Raw genomic sequence first — 17,990 nt, forward strand, 5'->3', positions numbered from 1 at the left:
CCTGCCTGCACCCCAAACTCATACCCAGCCCTGCCCCACCCCAAAGCCTGCCACCCCAGCCAGAGCCCTCCACCCGCCCCCCGCACCGCAACTCTCTGCCCCAGCCCTGAACCTCTCCAACACCCCAAACCCCTCATCCCCAGCCCCAGACAGAGCCCTCACCCCCCCCCCCGCATCCCTACCCTCTGCCTTAGCCCTGAGCCCCTCCTAAACCCCTCATCCCAGCCAGAGCCCTCATTCCCCAGCACCCGCACCCTAACCCTCCGCCCCAGCCCTGAGCCCCCTCCTGCATCATGAACCCCTCATCCCCAGCCCCACCCCACAACTCTCACCCCTGCACCCCCTCCCACACCCAAACTCCCTCCCAGAGCCTGCACCCCTCACCCCAGCCAGGAGCCTATACCCAAACTCCGCCCCAGAGCCTGCGCCCCTCACCCCCTCCTGCACCCCCACCTGCTGCCCCAGTCCAGAGCCTGCACCCAGCAACCAAACTCCATCCCAGAGCCTGCATCCCATACCCCGCCCCCCACCCAAACTCCCTCCCAGAGCCCAACCTCTCACCCCTTCTGCACCCAAACTCCCTCCGACAGCCTGCACCCCAATCCCCTGCCCCAGCCCAAGGCCTGCCCCACAGACCTCCTCCCCCCACCCAAACTCCCTCCCAGAGCCCTAGGCAGGTGGGGGCGGGTTCTGGGCACCACCAAAATTTCTACAAACCTGCCACCCCTGAGAAGTGGAACTTTTCTATCACTCCCCAAGGGACTGCAGATGTGCCCTAGTAAGCACAAACAGGGAATTCAATGTCTGATTGATTTCCTACTGTATAGTGACTGTTTGCAAAAAAACAAACAAAAAAAAAAAACACTAAGGTAGAATTCCATCTGGAAGACTCATCAGAAAGTTAGCTATATAGGCTAGGAAGACCCTGCAGAATGAGCCATCCCTTCGCTTTATACACTACTTTTCATCCTAGACTTTAAGGCGTTATGGAAACTATACAGACAAGAATCACTTATCCTCTCCCCTGCCCCACACTGCAACAAAAAGAGCAGCTAATTTACTGCTCTGATCCCCTTTCAGTCATTACTTAGTTTAATATACTGAGCCCTTGACGAGCCAAAAACAGTTCTGAGGTAGGAGAGTGCCAAGTTGAGAAAAGGATTTCATTTCCAAACTCTGGCTTTGCTCTCTTTTTACCCACCCCCCCTTCTCCCTTGAGTATTAGGTTATGAAGATATAGCCCTCTAGGAGATACAATTCTTAGAAAAGATGGGGAGATTTACCTCATTAGTTGAATTAAAAGATGTCACCAGGACAAATATAAATACAAGTCTTGTTTGTACACATCTTAGTAGAAATAAGGAAGGAAATAAACCGCACAACAAGAAACAAGGACCTCCTGTACTAGATGCTCTGTATGTTAGAATAACTGTTTATCCAACCTTTGTCAATTTCAAATTCAGGCCTTTAGATTATATGTCTCTTATACACACTCCCTGCTTAATTTTCACATTAGGTTACAGCTCCAAAATAAACTCTGATCCAATTTCTTGGCTGAGGTCCAGCACATTCATTTCAGGCTTTTTTTTTTTTTTTTAAACCACAAGTTTGTTGATTGAAACTGAGTTCTGTGATTAACTGGTTTCATGCTAGAGGTGAGGGCTAGCTGATGTGTCAGCAGTTTGATCAGGCAAAGAGAAAATTCTCTCCATCCTCCACTTGTTTATATTAGGCAGACAAAGAGATAAGGTTTGGCAGACTCATTCCCAGCAGCAAGAAGTGATTCAGGCCATGGCACCTCCCACCTAACACTGCTCTTGCATGTAATCTCTCCATCCCCAACAACTGACTCCCTACATGCAAGCAGAAGGTGGCCTGCTCCGAATATCCCTAAAAACAAATACTCAGACTCAGGGGGACAGAGTTTATCTGGAGGGTAACACGATAGCAAAACAAAGATAGGCCAATGAAATTTTGGGCCACAAATCCAAAGGCATGGCAAACAACAGGAAAGTAATAGTCTAGGTGGCTCTGAATATTGTGTTCAGTTCTGCTAAACACGTCACCAGAAAAATACCAATGTACTAGAGGAAGAACTACAAGAATGATTAGGAGGTTAGAGGAAATAAGATTAAGACGTTTATAACTATGTATCATTTAGCTAAGCATCAATTAAGGGTATAGAAGACTCTGTCCGCACATGTTTGAAGCGTGTACACTCAAAAAGGGAAAGAAACTATTTAATATAATTAAAAGGGGGTATAACTAAGAGTGGCAATGGGTTGAAATTATCGCTAAATACGGGTAGATTATCAGGAAAGCTTCCCAATAGTGAAATCTCTTAGCCTGAGGAACTGGTTCCCAGAGGTAGTGCTGGAAGTACCGTCACTTGCGGTATTTAAAACCAGTTGAACCCTTACTAGTGCTTTGTGCAGTAGGGAACAATCCTACACGTGCCTCAGGGAGATGGACTAGATGGCCTAACACAAACATTTTCTATATTTAGATTCCACAACTACTACAATCAAATATAACTCACTGACCCATACATCACTAACCCCTCAGTCTGACAGCTTGCTGTCTGCTAGGAAGGTATTGGTACTGGCATTGCAGGGGTGCATTCACACAGTTGGGGAAAACTTGCACAATAACTGCTTATACTATGCTTTGCACTAAACAGTGCTATTAACCTCTGCACAGGACCGGAAAGCGCAGGAGTGCTGCAGGTAGTATTGAGATGCACTGTTTGGGCCGCTTAAGGAATTAATAGGTTCGTCAACAGGATTTTACATGATGAAAACTTCAAGTTAAAGGAACAGTCACCGCTTAAAAAAAATCAAGTTTTACATTCTTGTAATAGCTCAGATTACTTTAAACGGAACGGGGAGGACGTGAGGGGGGAGGGAGGTATCTCCCTAGTTATCAAAATGTGTTTTGTGCACCTAACAGCACTACATGCAGTTTCCTGTTCGTCTGGACCTTTCACACAGCAACAGGCAAAAGTGGTTAAAAAAAGAGCATGACTCTAACACTACAACATTTGGACATGGACATTCAGGAATACATGTAGTACCTGAAACTACTTTCAACGCATCATTTTAAATTGACTAGATTTCAAATTTTAAGCAATAAAGCATGTTAGCAGCTTTACTGGCAGATGCTATTCAAACCCAGGCAGAACATCAGAAGCTCATGAACTGTACTGCCTCATATCACAAGCAACATACCAAGAGTGCCAAGATGGTCACATGTACTGAATCCTGAGACAAACCCTCTTGAGAGTTAGGGGTCAATCCACACAGGCTCTCCACGCTACTGAAAGCTAAGCCTTGGTTCCAATTGTCACAAGTCACATGAACCTAGTCTGATAGTTCACAAGACAACTCTGTTCCACTGTAACTCCTTTTCTCCAAATCCTGGCCTTGTTCCCTACTGTAAGCTTATCCCCTTTTACCTTTATGCTTTTGATGTCTGAAACATGGCAGATAAAGAGGGTTATAATGTAAATACTGTGGTAAAGTGCATGGATCCAAGTCTCTGTAAATGAATAGCCATGCTTGTTGCACTAAGGTGACAGATGCCCCCTGTGGGAACACTTCCCAGTTATCTCCTGGAGGAGCCATGGAATAAGCATCCTCAGAAGTAAAAGGACCAGCATACCAGTGCAGAATTCCTTGTTAGTATTTTGGGGTACGACGATCCGTCTGTAGACGACGGGCTCTGATTCCAGGATATTCTCGTCATGCCGGTAGCGAGCTGGCCTCTCGTTGGGGGTACCCCTGGAGCGAGTGCCACTCCTCCTCTCATAAGTGTCAATCTCTTCAAACACTGCTGCCTTATCAAAAAGAGCCAGATTCCCTTCAAAATCAAAATCTGTGTCTGGGATTTCCTCAATGTCATCTCCAAAACACTCATCGTCTTTACTCTTCATCTGACCGTTCTTCAGGCCACTCTTCTTTGGAGTCACCTGGTTTGGGTGGCGGCTGCTGGATGACCCTAAACAAAAAATAAAACAGGTTGAAACCAAGTCACAAGTGGCACAAACATTCATTCAGATGCCTCCTTTCGTACAATTATCTAAGTTGGGTGTTCAAGATACTGAATGATTAGCAAAAGTGCATGTTGCCAGGTGGTGTAGACAGGCATTGTGCTGGCTTTCCCACACAGCACTTTTAGTGCACCTCCAAATCCTGCTGACCTGCTACTCCCTCTTACAAACAGACTACCAACAATAGCAAGTTGTGCAGTAAGCAAAAATCCACTGGAGACTAGGCAGAAGCTCCCATTCACCCAGTTCTAAGGAAAAATCAAGCTATGCAGCAGTAGTGTGCATACATTTATTGTACGGCCCCTTGAAAATCGTTTAAGCCTCATCTGGGTTGCCTCCCCGTTATCCCTTATGTCTGTGGGTAGAAATTCTTTCCCACAGAGCAACACCAAGACTTCCCATCACAAAAGTACCTCAGAATTCCCTGTGCTGGTGACTACATGCCTCCTTGAAAGCAATGTAGCCACCAATACAGGGAATTTGGGTGTTCATCTCTGATCTGATCAAAGGCTTCTGGCTCCACATGGCTGAACTGGAAAGTTGGCCTGGACAGAGTGAAAAAGTTAAGGGTTAAGAAGTATTACTGAGCTGCTGATGGGCAGCATGAGTCACATAAAGAGCATTTAAAGTGGGGCTTTCCGTATGTCGTATGTAAGGTATTCAAAACGGCAGACAAAATGTTATCCTCTGCATTTACATTGTAAAGCTTGAAACAGTACCTCAGATTGCTATTTCATTTCCCCCTTTATCTCCTGCTGCCCCACCCACAAAAAGACATCCCTTCATTTTTATCACTGTTTCCAGCAAGAGAAAGTACAGTGACCCTCAGCTCAAAAGTTTCAACTGCCCCCCTGCACTGTGACCAGACTGATTTGAAGCTAGAATTCCAGATCTGGAAAAAGATTTGCATTAAACCCCTATCATCAATGGCCTCACACTTATTCATTGAACAGACTACTTCACTGCACACTCTATGAGACAGGAGCATCTTATGTTTGGACATTTCTAAGCATGCTACCGGTGCTCAACACAGCTACCACCCCTCTGAGTCCTTACAGAAACAGAAAATAATCAATTGATAGGGACAAGATGGGATTCCAAGTTGGCAAAGAGATATGCTGACATCACCAGTGCCGATTAGTTACAGAGGTTAACTAATCTGTAAAGCAGTGCTTTCTTTGCAGGGAAGTGGCAAAAACAGACCATACCTGGCTTGCTCACAGGAGAGTTACTTGTTTATTTGAATAAGCTAGTGGTAGCTCATTCCAGTTCCCTTCTAGACTGTCTGTCCTGCTTTGGGAATCTCTTCCCATTTGGAAGTAGCACTGCAACCACATCCAAGATGACAAGATTGATTGACACTATGTGCTCTTGTATGAAGAAAAATTCACTGTATGAGACACTTGGAAATGGTAGTTCACAGAACTACTGCAACCCACTGGAACAAGCACCCCAAAGTGCCATAATTACTGTTAATAGGACTTGTATGTGCTGGTCTTTGTGGGCAAAGTCCAGCCCCCAGATTGTACACTTGTACCAATCAGACTCCATGGAACACTTTCCAAAATGCCATATTCTCACCATTATTTTCTTCCATCATGTTATGAAATTTATGGTTCCACTGTTTATGAATTTAAAATCCCTTCATTTACAGATTAGTCTAAACATGCTCCAGCCGCAACATTAAAAACTTGACAGAACGCGAGTGCAGGGGAGCTTTCAGAAAGACTTACAAAAAAAACCCCAAAAACAAAACAGGAATTCCAGTCTGGTCTGTGTGGACACAAAGGATGCCAAGGCATTTTAAGAGAAGAGGGCTTTGTCCCGCTTTCCTCAGTCAACCCGTTTTCATCCTTGCATACTGCTGTGCAGTATACTAGTTGCTGAGGTGGTTGTTACTTTCCAAGACAAATGTGTCCACATTTCAAGGGTGCTGTATGTGCATACATCACTGTATCTTGTAAGCTGCTGTTGTAACCTTTGGGGCGAGAAGTGCTATGAAAATATACAATATATTAACCCTTAAATAGCCAATTATAAAGTTGGCTATTACCCTATTGTACCCCAATTCCCATTTGCAACTAGCGGGAAATACAAGACAAGCTACGAATAACTATGATTCTGTTACAGAGGTAACAGGATTTATAGAACTGGCAGAATTTTCGAGAGCTGTTGCAAAGCTACTTGTCCCCAGACTTGTCTAGGCAAGTTCTTTCTGTCTGGACAGACAAATTAGTCACCTGGGATCAAAGACTTTGTCAAGCTCTACCTGACAAGGTCAATCTGCAGAAAGTTTGAACTGTGCGTGCAGTGTGTTGGATCCTCTACTCCCTTCACAGAAATCCCACTCCCCTACCATAGCACTAAACACTTCCGTTAAAAAGTACAGGTTCCTGTTTAGCAGAGGAAGAACATCAAATTTTAGGCTGATTCTACATGTGCATTAATTCACTACAGCTGTCAACTGCTATATTTACTCAGAAGCAGCTAAGAACATCCAGCCATTTTTAGCCAAGCTAGCAATGAACAGAATCCATAAACTCAGAAGGCGAAGTTAATATCTATGGAGAGATCTGTGTAAGTGCCTCAACCTGTTTACAATTTAAGCTCCAGTGGCTAATCCCAGAATAGCCTCCACTTCTTACCAGTAAGATAGATGGCCATAAAGCAAACTATCCCCTTTCCCTCCCTGGCAATAGGCTCACTGGATAAAGAAAGGTTTCAGAGTAGCAGCCGTGTTAGTCTGTATTCACAAAAAGAAAAGGAGTACTTGTGGCACCTTAGAGACTAACCAATTTATTTGAGCATAAGCATCCGATGAAGTGAGCTGTAGCTCACGAAAGCTTATGCTCAAATAAATTGGTTAGTCTCTAAGGTGCCACACGTACTCCTTTTCTGGATAGAGAAAGTTCTGCTGAGACACACGCCAGACAGCTGCGTCTGTGGCTTTGCAATCTTAAACAGTTTTCTCTAGAAAACAAACAGAGCTCACTGAATAACAAGTCTGACTTATTGGGGGGTGCTAGTGGTGATAGGCATCATTTGATTTTGCCCTTTGTTTATGTAAAAAGGCACATACCCTGAGACAGGTTCTCGCTTACTTTTTATTTTAGAAATCTTTGTGTTCCTTGTTTTTGCTGGAGGACTAGTCTAAATGACTGAGTGAGAGTGCTTTCCCAGCCCTCCACTGAAAGGGATGCTGACTCTTTCACAAAACTTTCCTCTTAAGTATGTGTCAGATGTTTGAGTTAAACCAAATAGTTTTAAGCATTCTGACTAAAAGGCTCTTCTCCACAATTGCTCAACTTCCAGTATCCCTTTGAACACACTACCTCTCCAGCAAACACAGGAAAGTCAAGGCCTGGTATTTCTAAAATTAAAAAAAAAACAAGCAGATACCCTTGAATTTTCTTCATTAGTCAAACAAGGGAAAAAAGGGCACTATTTTTTTCCATTATAGGTTGTGTCTTTAAAAAATTCAAAAGTGGCGATGATGTAAGAGAATTTTACTGTCAGAGAAGAACCTGTTTTGTTTTTAAATGAAATGTATTTATTTCTTTGTAAAATAAAAGCCATTCTGAACAAGTGATTGTGGAAACGGCATGATTGTTAAAAGGTTGCTATAAAATCAGAGCACTTAAGTCACATTTGCCCCACCCACAAGACTTCTTCTAGCCTGACACTGCCACACAGCTGTGGAAACTTGCCACGAAAGTTTACCAGCTAAAGCACAAAATCTACTTGCCTGTCCAGATGGAGACTAATGGAAATTTATTAATTTGTCAAAAAAGTTCTCTTCATCTTGGGCAAATAAAAAATTGTATGCCACACTAGAGGGAAAGGATTAATTACATAATACTATTACTTATATGGCAGCTCCAGCAAAATCTAAGGTCAGACCTATACACAATTCTTGTACAGTTATAGACATTTTGGTTAGGGATATGATTTTTTTAATGGAATTGTACAAACACAACACACAGCATTGATGCATAATGGTATACAGGTGCTCACTAGGGACACTGAAATTGATTATACACAGTGTTACCTGTACAAAAAAAAAAAAAAAAAAAGATATTTTTCTACTCAATTTCTTTCCAGTATAGCTATCCAAGATTATCTGTAACTAGAGCAGGCAGTTGATTTTCAGACACAAGTGTGACTTTCGAGTTGATAGTGTCCTTTAAAGCTGTCATCTTACTGCAATTGGAAGATGAAAATGAGATGAACCAAGAGATTTTTCTACATTAAGGAAGCTACACAGAGAGGAGGAATATATTTTTCACACTGATAAAGGAATCAAAAAAATTGGCAGATGACATGCAAATGCAAAAGATTAGGAAACAGGAATAAATAAGGAATTCAAGCAAGAAGAACTGCAGCACCTGAAACTGCAACATACAGAATGTGCATGCCAACCCCCTTAGCAGTCATTTCTCTGTATAATTTTGTGGGGGAGGGAAAGGTTTCAGTTACACCTCACTTCCAATCTCTCTGCTTAGATCAATACAGTAACATTGCAGAGAGCTTCCAGGAAAGCATTAAGACCCAAAACTAGGCAAATGATTCCCTTCAGCACTCCTGAAGAGCCTAGCTCAATAAGCCACAGAGCCTACGCTGAACAGTGTCAAGAGAAGTCTGCCTTTCACGTCAGTGTCAGCTGTTACTCCAATCCAGTCTGTTCCTGTTACCAAATGAGTGTTTTTAGACTCATTGCCAGACTCTTCTGAAAACAAGGGCATTCTACTCTTCAGTTACCCTGAAAAACAAACATGGACATAGAAGCATCCCCATGTGGTGGTTCCAGGGGATAGAGCGCACTGAAGTGAATGGAGTGTAAATGCTGACAGAATAGAAAACTGCATTAGAGAAGTAGAGAGAACAATGATGGGAAAGCTCCCCCAGGCTCCCCTGCAGACATATTGAATGGGAGCCAAGACCATGCCCCGTCAAAATTAAACACACACAATTGTGGAGGGCAGCCCTTTAATCCACACTGATGGTCACCAGTTCTGAAATACTGCTGACCACCAGAGTTAGCTCTTGTGTAATGAGTCCGTTACAACCCCAACAACAAAACTTGCATAATTCATGGTCGCCAAAGCATATCAGAGTTGTGTCTTTACAGGACCTCCAGTCACAGAGTTGTTCAGAGCCTTTTCTGTGGATGGTTTGTGACCTGAATAAAGCAAAAGGGTAATAAACCACACAGACTAGGGGAAAAGAAAGAAAACAAGGAGAGAGTATAAGAAATAAAAAGTAAAGATGAGGTGAGGGAAATGGTTAACTCAGAAGACTAATAGGATGCAGAGCTGTTCCCCTCTAGGGCACTGGATTGAATCTAATGCAGATCAGTAGTGCCCGAGATCCCTAACTGATGGCGGTTCATATACCGCTGTTGCCTTTGATATACCTGTTCTGTGGATAAACAGAAGACAGCGTGTTCAGGGCTTTCAATCCAGCTCATTCATGAGCATACAATTCTCTCACTCTTGTCACACGTGCGCGCGCGCACACACACACAAGCAAATTCTCCCCTCCCAGCCCATTCATTCTCCCAATACACCAGAAAAGTCATTGCTAGCCAGCCTCCTGTGTCTGTCTGTTCAGCTTATTAAAGTGAAAGATGTGTGGCTTGGCATCAACTTGGGAGTTTGCCATGGCGCGCACACACACACACAAAAAAAGCACTTCCTTTGGAAAAGATAAACAATAATTCCCAAACTTCTTTACCTTTCAATTATAAACACTCAAGCAAGTATAAAGTCTCCAGTGGGTTGGCTGCCTTCCTGTAAGATCCCTCGGGGAGCTTTTACTACCAACCCTAGCATGCATGAGCACAGTGCCAGCATTGCACATAACTCATTGTTGTATAACCCACACTGCCATTTGTTGCTTATTGATTGCTGTCACACAAGCACTGTAAAGGGAGAACTATGTCCCTGACTTAACACGCTAAAGGTCATTGAAAGGTCAGTTGCAGCTGCTTTAACCCCAGCCACTATACCTTCTGAGAGAAAGCTCCAGATAACGTCTCAGCGCATTCCTCCATGGACTTCTTAATCGCCCCCCCACCCCCTGCATCTCTTGCATCCCACTGCTGTCAGATTCACACATCCCCCAAACCTACACATTTCAGAGAGGTTAGGAGTTTTGACCTGTTTACAATCCAAGTTGTCATACACTGGACTCACAAACATTTAATACAGAGGGTCCAAGACCTCTCCACCAACACTGTGGGGGACTGAGAAGATGACTGAATAAAGTTGTAGATCCAATACCTGTAGATTTCTCAAACTCAAGCCTGCCATATGTTTCATTGGTTTCCAAAGATTTCAGACAGTTTTAAGTCAAACCAGTAAGAGAAGATGTGACATACTCTGAAAAAAAACCCAAAATAACTGTTTTCTGTCTCTTGTGTTTAAAGACTAATTGGAGGGGTTTAAAGCACTCTGCTAATTACAGAGCTACCAAAAGGCTAGCAAAGCGCTGTAAACTAGTGCAACTGCCACACAGGCTTCAGTCAGTGAGATCAAAGCAAAGCAGATCTCAGATTACAGCTGGATAAATCTATATTTGGGAAGTTCAAAGAAGGACTTTCAGAGAGGTGCCCAAGGGGATATAACTTGGAGTGGTTGGATGTAATTAAGGAAAATTCAGGAAACTTATTAAGTGAGATTTAAGAGACTATGGAAGGGACGTGATGGAAGTACCAACAAATGAAACATTTAAAAACTAGACAGGATTAAGATGACAAATGTTTATACCCAAATGCAAGGAGTACTGGGAACAAACAGGAAGAACTGAAAACAAGGGTGGCATGGTATTTTCCAGAGGTGGTTTTTACCATGTAAAATCTCGCCTTTTACCACCTCAGGAAAAACCAGCTAGTCCCAGTTTAAGACATTTTCCAGTTTAAAAATTGTTACATTAATGCACACACACATTACACTTAGTTTTAGTTACATATTCAAGTTGTGGTTACCTGGCAATAGATCAAGAGATTAATTCAGGGTTGTACAAATAAAAAGTAAAACTGCAGTGAGCGTAATACTAATGTATGTTATAATATTGAATGTCAGGATGTCTGTATACATTTTGGTTGGATATTTTTCCAAGGAAGTCGCACGTCATGACTCACTTCATATTTTCAATATTATGTAAACAAAAGTCAAAAGCATTCGATTATATGAAAATGACAACAATCCACAGCAGTAGCTTTGAAGCATTAAGCAATCAGAAACATGCAGAGTTGTAGACTACAAGTCCAGGTCCATTTGGCCACACAGCATTCTGTAGCAGAAGACCAAATTTGATGAAGCAGATAGCCTGAGCCGATTCCTCAGTTTTGAATTGATGTATCCAAAGTTGAAAAGATTTGTTCTATGCTTGCTCAACTTGAGACACATGCAATTGTACTACCAGTTTTATGAAGTCAGATGGAAAATCAGCATTCTTTAGATTTTTCCCCACTATATTAAAGGGAAAGCTTTTTCCTTGATGGCGGAAGAAAACATTGATTTTGGATACAGCAATTCTTCTATTTTAAATGCAAGTAAATATGGCAGAAAGTCAGGATTTTTGCTGAGCAACCACTGTCTTGCAATTTCTTCTTGTTCAGCTGACAAATTTCTTTCCTGCATATTTTGCATGAAGGAGGTTGGCCATGCCTCAGGAAATCTCTTTTGTACTTTTACTTTGCATGGTGCAACACCTTCATTTATCAGGAGACCCAGCTATACTTTGCACACTGCAGCAATTATTGATGTGTTCCTTTGGAGTCCGTCAAGTGCCACTGCAACTGGTTTCAATTGACTTATCAAGTTATTTCCCTCTTGGTAAATACTTTGATCATCAATTATACTGACCACCCTATCAGCAAGTTCTGCCTCATGATCACTCACAATCCTGAGATAATGCGGCTGATTATTAAACATATCACCATGTCACCAGGGCCTGATGAAATACATCCTAGAATACTCATGGAACTGACTGAAAAGATATCTGAGCCATTAGTGATTATCTCTCAAAAGTCATGGAAGACAGGAGAGTTTCTAGAGGACTGGAAAAGGGCAAATATAGCACCAATCTATAAAAAGGGAAATAAGGACAATCCGGAGAATTACAGACCAGTCAGCTTAACTTCAATACCCCAGAAAGATAATGGAGCAAATAATTAAGCAATTTGCAAATACTTAGAAGATAATAAGGTGATAAGTAACAGTCAGCATAGATTTGTCAAGAACAAATCCTGTCAAACCAACCTAATAGCTTTCTTTGACAGGATAACAAGCCTTGTGGATGGGGGAAGTGATAGATGTGGTATATCTTGTCTGTAGTAAGGGCACATCTACGCTGGCAAAGTTACAGCGCTGGGAGTTACAGCGCCACTCAGAGAGCATTGAAGAGAAACCGCTGTTGTGTGTTCACACTGTCAGCTGCCCGTGCAATAGCATGTTCACACTTGTGGCACTTGCAGCGGTATTCGGAGTGGTGCACTCTGGGCAGCTATCCCACAGAGCACCTCTTTCTCTTCTGCCACTGACTTGTGGGAAAGCAGAGGGGGTTGCGGGGCATCCTGGGTCCTGTCCCAATGCCCCGTGATGCATTGCTTCACATCGCAGCAATCTTCCGTCCACGTTTGGCACCATCTTTCAACCATTTGTGTACTGCATGCCCTGCCTCTTCGGGCTGCAGGAATGGATCCCGAACGGTTGACCAGTATGCTGCTCACTCTCACTAACACGTCATGAGTGGCAGCAGAGTTATTCCTTAAACTGCAAAGGCAAGAGGAGTGTGACGTTGTTCTCACCACACGTAGCAGCTACGACACGAGATTGCTTGTGGTATTCACAGATGTGCTGACCATAGTGGAACGCTGCTTTTGGGCTCAGGAAACAAGCACTGAGTGGTGGGATCACACAGTCATGCATGTCTGGGATGACGAGCAGTGGCTGCAGAACTTTCGGATGAGGAAAGCCACATTCATGGGACTGTGTGATGAGCTCGCCCCAGCCCTGCGGCACAAGGACATGAGAATGAGAGCTGCCCTGATGTTGGAGAAGCGTGTGGTGACTGCACTGTGGAAGCTGGCTACCCCAGACTGCTACCGATAGGTCGCTAATCAGTTCGGAGTGGGAAAGACTACCATTGGACTCGTGTTGACAGAAGTGTGCAGGGCCATTAATCGCATCCTGCTCTGAAAGACCCTGACTCTGGGCAACATGCATGACACTGTGGATGGCTTTGCACAAATGCGCTTCCCTAACTGCGGAGGGGCGATAGATGGTATGCATATTCCAATTCTGGCACCAGGCCACCTAGTACAATAATCGGAAGGGGTATTTCTCAATGGTTCTCCATGCGCTTGTGGATCACTGTGGGCTTTTCACAGACATTAACGCAGGTTGGTCCGGAAAGGTGCATGATGCACGCATCTTTCCGAACACTGGCCTGTTCAGGAAGCTGCAAGCAGGGACTTTCTTCCCAGACCGTAGGGGAAGTCGAAATGCCCATTGTGATCCTGGGAGACCCCGCCTATCCCTTAATGCCATGGCTTATGAAGTCATACATGGGTCAGCTTGACAGCAGCAAGGAGTGGTTCAACAACAGGCTGAGCAAGTGCGGAATAACTGTTGAGTGTGCTTTTGGCCATTTAAAGGCCTGCTGGCATTGCTTCTATGGGAAGCTGGAGCTGGCCAATGATGACGTTCTTATACTTATAACCATGAGCTATATGCTCCATAATATTTGTGAAGGGAAGGGTGAAGCTTCGCTCAGGCCTGGACCTCAGAGGTTCAGCACCTGGAGGCTAAGTGTGAACAGCCAGAGATCAGGGCTACTAGAGGAGCACAGAGCGGGGCCATAAGGATCAGGAATGCCTTGAGGCAGCAAGCTGAAGCTGAAAGCCACTAATATTTTTGCTTGGGAGTGCAGTGCTTGTAATAGTAGGAGGTGATTGGTGCAGACAATGCAATAAGTGGGTTTAACATAATTGTATGTTGCTTTGCAGGGCTCTTTTTGCTTTCAGTTAATAGAATAAAGATTGCTTTCAAACCAACACAATTCTTTCATTAAAAGATAACAACCGGAGGAGAGAGTCAAATAAAAAAACCATCAGCAGTGCGGGGGACGGGGGAAGGGAAGGTCTCAGGAGGAGGAGGGGTTCCAGGAGAGCTAAAGATTTGTGTATGTCCAGGGATTATATCCAACCTTCTCCTTTGGAGTACAATGCAGTGGGTACTGTACTTCAGGAGGGCCAAACTGCAGAGGGATGGGTGTTGAGTGCAGTCAGTAGTGGGAGTCTACAGTGCTGGACTGTGAGGGGGGAGGAGTGGAATGTCTCTGGTATAGACTGGAGCCAGGAGGTCGATAAGAGTGTGTTGGATGCGTCTGGGGGGCACATGGGAAACAGTTTTGCAACAGTGGCTGCAAGGGAGGGTGGGCACAGACCTGCTCGGTTTGAAGAGCTAGTATCGCCTGGAGCGTGTCTGCTTGGCGCTCCATAATCTTTAAGTGCCACTTCGTGGCTTCATTCTGGCATGCTGCGTACTCCTTTCGGTCCCTCTTCTCGCTGTCCCGCCACGCCTTCAATTCCTGTTTCTCAGTGGCTGAGTGCATCATAACCTCACGCAGAAAGTCCTCCCTAGTTCTTTATGGCAGCTTTCTAATTCTGCGCAACTGTTCGGCCACCAATAAAAAACGGGGAGGCTGGGCTCCCAAGATCATCTCTGTGAAGTTTAAACGCAACATTTTAAAAAGCAGTATTGTTTGCAACACAGAACACTGATTCAGTGATTTAAAACACAGCCAGTACTCATATACCTGTTACGAACTGGCTGACCCTATGCAAGCACACGAGCCACAAGACCCCCAAAATGGTGAGCAGCTGCAGGGGCAGGGTAAATCACTCTTCCCTGACCCTGCTGTACACTGGGCACATGGCTCTTGGGGAGAGCCAGCACCGTAGGTGGGACCTGATAATCATTCCTGTTCCCACACTTTCCACAGGATATGATCCTTATGGAAGATATCTCAGTGCTGAGGGTGAGCAGGGTATCAAGGGAGGGTCTTCTCCAAACCTGTGGCTTCTGCCCTGGCCCCTATGCTGCTCGCCTTTGTGCAGCAATGCCCCCCCCCCCTGCCCCCACGCGTGATAGCACAGTGGCGCGGGAAAGTTACCATTAATGGGGCAAGAAACAAAGCAGCTCTGCTGAAGAACATGCGACAGCAGATTGCCCAGTATCTCCATGAGAGTCTCCTGGAGATCTCTGAGGGAGATTCCCATGAAGTGAGGGAGTCAATCAACAGCCTGTTCCGCTGCTCAGACTAGGCACGCGGCGGGGGACAAGCCTGCTTTCTGCAGCCCTCCGGCTCCCAACAACTCACTTCAGCGATTCCCAACATCAGATCCACTTACCAGGGGCCTCCCCTCCTTTCTGCGCTTCGCCAAACTCTGACAGCCGTGACTGACCAGCCTCCTCTGGGGCAGAAAAGAGCTCCTGGCTGCATGTATCTCTGGCCTCTGAGTCATCCTCTGCCTCTGGGTTCCCCTCCCCCTCCACATCCTTGTCCAGGATTTCCTCCTCCTGGCTCAGTCCACTCTCGAGTGGCATGCAAGCCACCGAAGTATCCACAGCGGTCTTCGCAGCGGAGGTGGAGTCACCACTGAGTATCGTGTCCAGCTCTTTGTAGAACCGGCAGCTCGTGGGGGCAGCACCGGAGCAGCGGTTTGCCTCCTGCGCCTTGTGGTAGGAGTTCCACAGCTCCTTCACTTTGACCCTGCGCTGCAGTGTATCCCGGTCATGGCCCCTTTTGGTCATGCGTCGTGAAATCTGTCTGTAGGTATCATAATTCCTACAGCTCCTCTACTCAAACGCTGATGAAGTCAAGCAGCTCGACATTGCTCTTAACGGGGGATCACCTGGTGTGTGGAGCAGGCCTGGCCACCTGGAAAGATTCGTTGAGACCACTGCACACGTCACCGAGCAAACAGGAAGGGGAGTTTCAAATTTCCAAAGGAATTTACAGGATGTGGATGATGGTTGGTCACCTGAGGGCAGGGCTGTAGAGTTCAAACCGATGACCAGAGAGGCGAGAACAGGCATTGTGGGACACCTCCCGGAGGCCAATCGCAGCGCTGGAATCACCACAGTGTCTGCACTGGCACCGCAGCACTGTAGCCCTGGAGCAGAAAGCTCTACGCCTCTCGTTGGGGTGGTTTTTTTAAAGCGCTGCAACTTGGCAGTGTGTACACCTTGGGAGTTACTGTGCAGAAACTGGCTTTACTGTGCAGAAACTTGCCACTGTAGGCAGGGCCTAAGACTTTTGATACTGTCTCGCGCGACCTTCTCATAAACTAAGGAAATACAACCTAGATGGAGATACTATCAGGTGGGTGCATAACTGGTTGGAAAACTGTTCCCAGAGAATAGTTATCAGTGATTCACAGTCAAGCTGGAAGGGCATATCAAGTGGGGAACGACAGGGATCAGTTCTGGGTCCAGTTCTGTTCAATATCTTCATCAATGATTTAGATAATGGCATAGAGAGTACACTTAAAGTTTACAGACGATACCAAGCTGGGAAGGATTGCAAGCACTTTGGAGGATAGGATAAAAATTCAAAATGGTCTGGACAAACTGGAGAAATGGTCTGAAGTAAACAGAATGAAATTCAATAAGGACAAATGCAAAATACTCCCCTTAGGAAGGAACAATCAGTTGCACATACACAAAATGGGATATGACTGCCTAGGAAGGAGTCCTGAGGAAGGGGATCTGGGGGTGATAGTGGATCACAAGCTAAATATGAGCGAACAGTCGTCCCCGTCAGGGATGGTCTAGATCCGAGGTGGGCAAACTACGGCCCACATCCAGCCCATGGGACAGTACTGCCCGGCCCTTGAGCTCCTGGCCAGGGAGGCTAGCCCCCAACGCCACCTCTGCTGTCCCCCCGCAGCTGTCCCCCTGCAGCCTCAGCTCACTGCGTCACCAGTGCTCTGGGTGGCGTGGCTGGCTCCAGCCGGACAGCTGCGAGCTCCTGCCACTCTGCGCGGCATGGTAAGGGGGCGGGGGTTGGATGGGGCAGAGATTTGGGGGGGGGGGTTCAGTCAGGGGATGGGGGGTTGGATAGGCCTGGGAGTCCCGGGGGGCCTGTATGGGGTCAGGGTGGACAGGGAGCGGGGGGGTTGGATAGGGGGTGGGGTCCCGGGGGAGGCGGTCAGGGGACAAGGAGCAGGGGGAGTTTGATGGGTCGGGGGTTCTGAGGGGGCAGGAAGTGGGAGGGGGCAGATAGAGAGCATGGGCCAGGCTGTTTGGGGAGACACAGCCTTCCCTACCTGGCCCTCCATACAGTTTTGCAACCCTGATGTGGCCCTTGGGCCAAAAAGTTTGCCCATCCCTGGTCTAGATAATACTTAGTCCTGCCATGAGTGCGAGGGACTGGAATAGATGACCTCTCGAAGTCCCTTCCAGTCCTACAATTCTATGTTTCCAGACATGTTATTTGACTTTTCCATTGTCTGTCACCATGATTTGAGTCTTAACAGAACTTGGCATTCTTTTAACCAGTATTACGAAAATACGTTGCAAATTTATAGCATGTTTCATCAAAGCACTTCATGAAAGGTCTGGCTAAATCTACCTCGACAAATGCGATGCTCATCCATACATACATAATCTAAGTGTTGCCATCTTGTTCCAAATCACTTCTCATACTTCACATCTTTTTCTCATTGTCGGTCAGGTGGCTCTTAACACAATGACAATTCATTTGCTAATGCTTTGGCTTCTGTTTCCAGTGTAGCATGGTACTTCCCAGTTTTCTTACTGCTTCCAGTATCAATCACTGATACAGAAACCACAGCTAGCTATCACTGGATCATTGTGCATATTAATACTAGATGACTGAAGTAATGTAACTGCTTTTCCATGTAATCTGT

At 45.4% G+C, this 17,990-nt stretch overlaps 1 protein-coding gene across 1 annotated transcript in view; it reads right to left on the reverse strand.

The window, feature by feature from the left end:
- Positions 1-17,990, reverse strand: part of EDC3 (enhancer of mRNA decapping 3) — a 59,918-nt gene that overhangs the window by 24,231 nt on the left and 17,697 nt on the right. Inside the window, exon 4 of the mRNA XM_074964721.1 lies at positions 3,661-3,996. Coding sequence (XP_074820822.1) covers positions 3,661-3,996 — 336 coding nt within the window. The remainder of the gene's footprint in view (positions 1-3,660; positions 3,997-17,990) is intronic.

This window comes from Natator depressus, chromosome 10, assembly GCF_965152275.1.
Source record: "Natator depressus isolate rNatDep1 chromosome 10, rNatDep2.hap1, whole genome shotgun sequence".
NCBI classification, from domain to species: Eukaryota; Metazoa; Chordata; order Testudines; family Cheloniidae; genus Natator; species Natator depressus.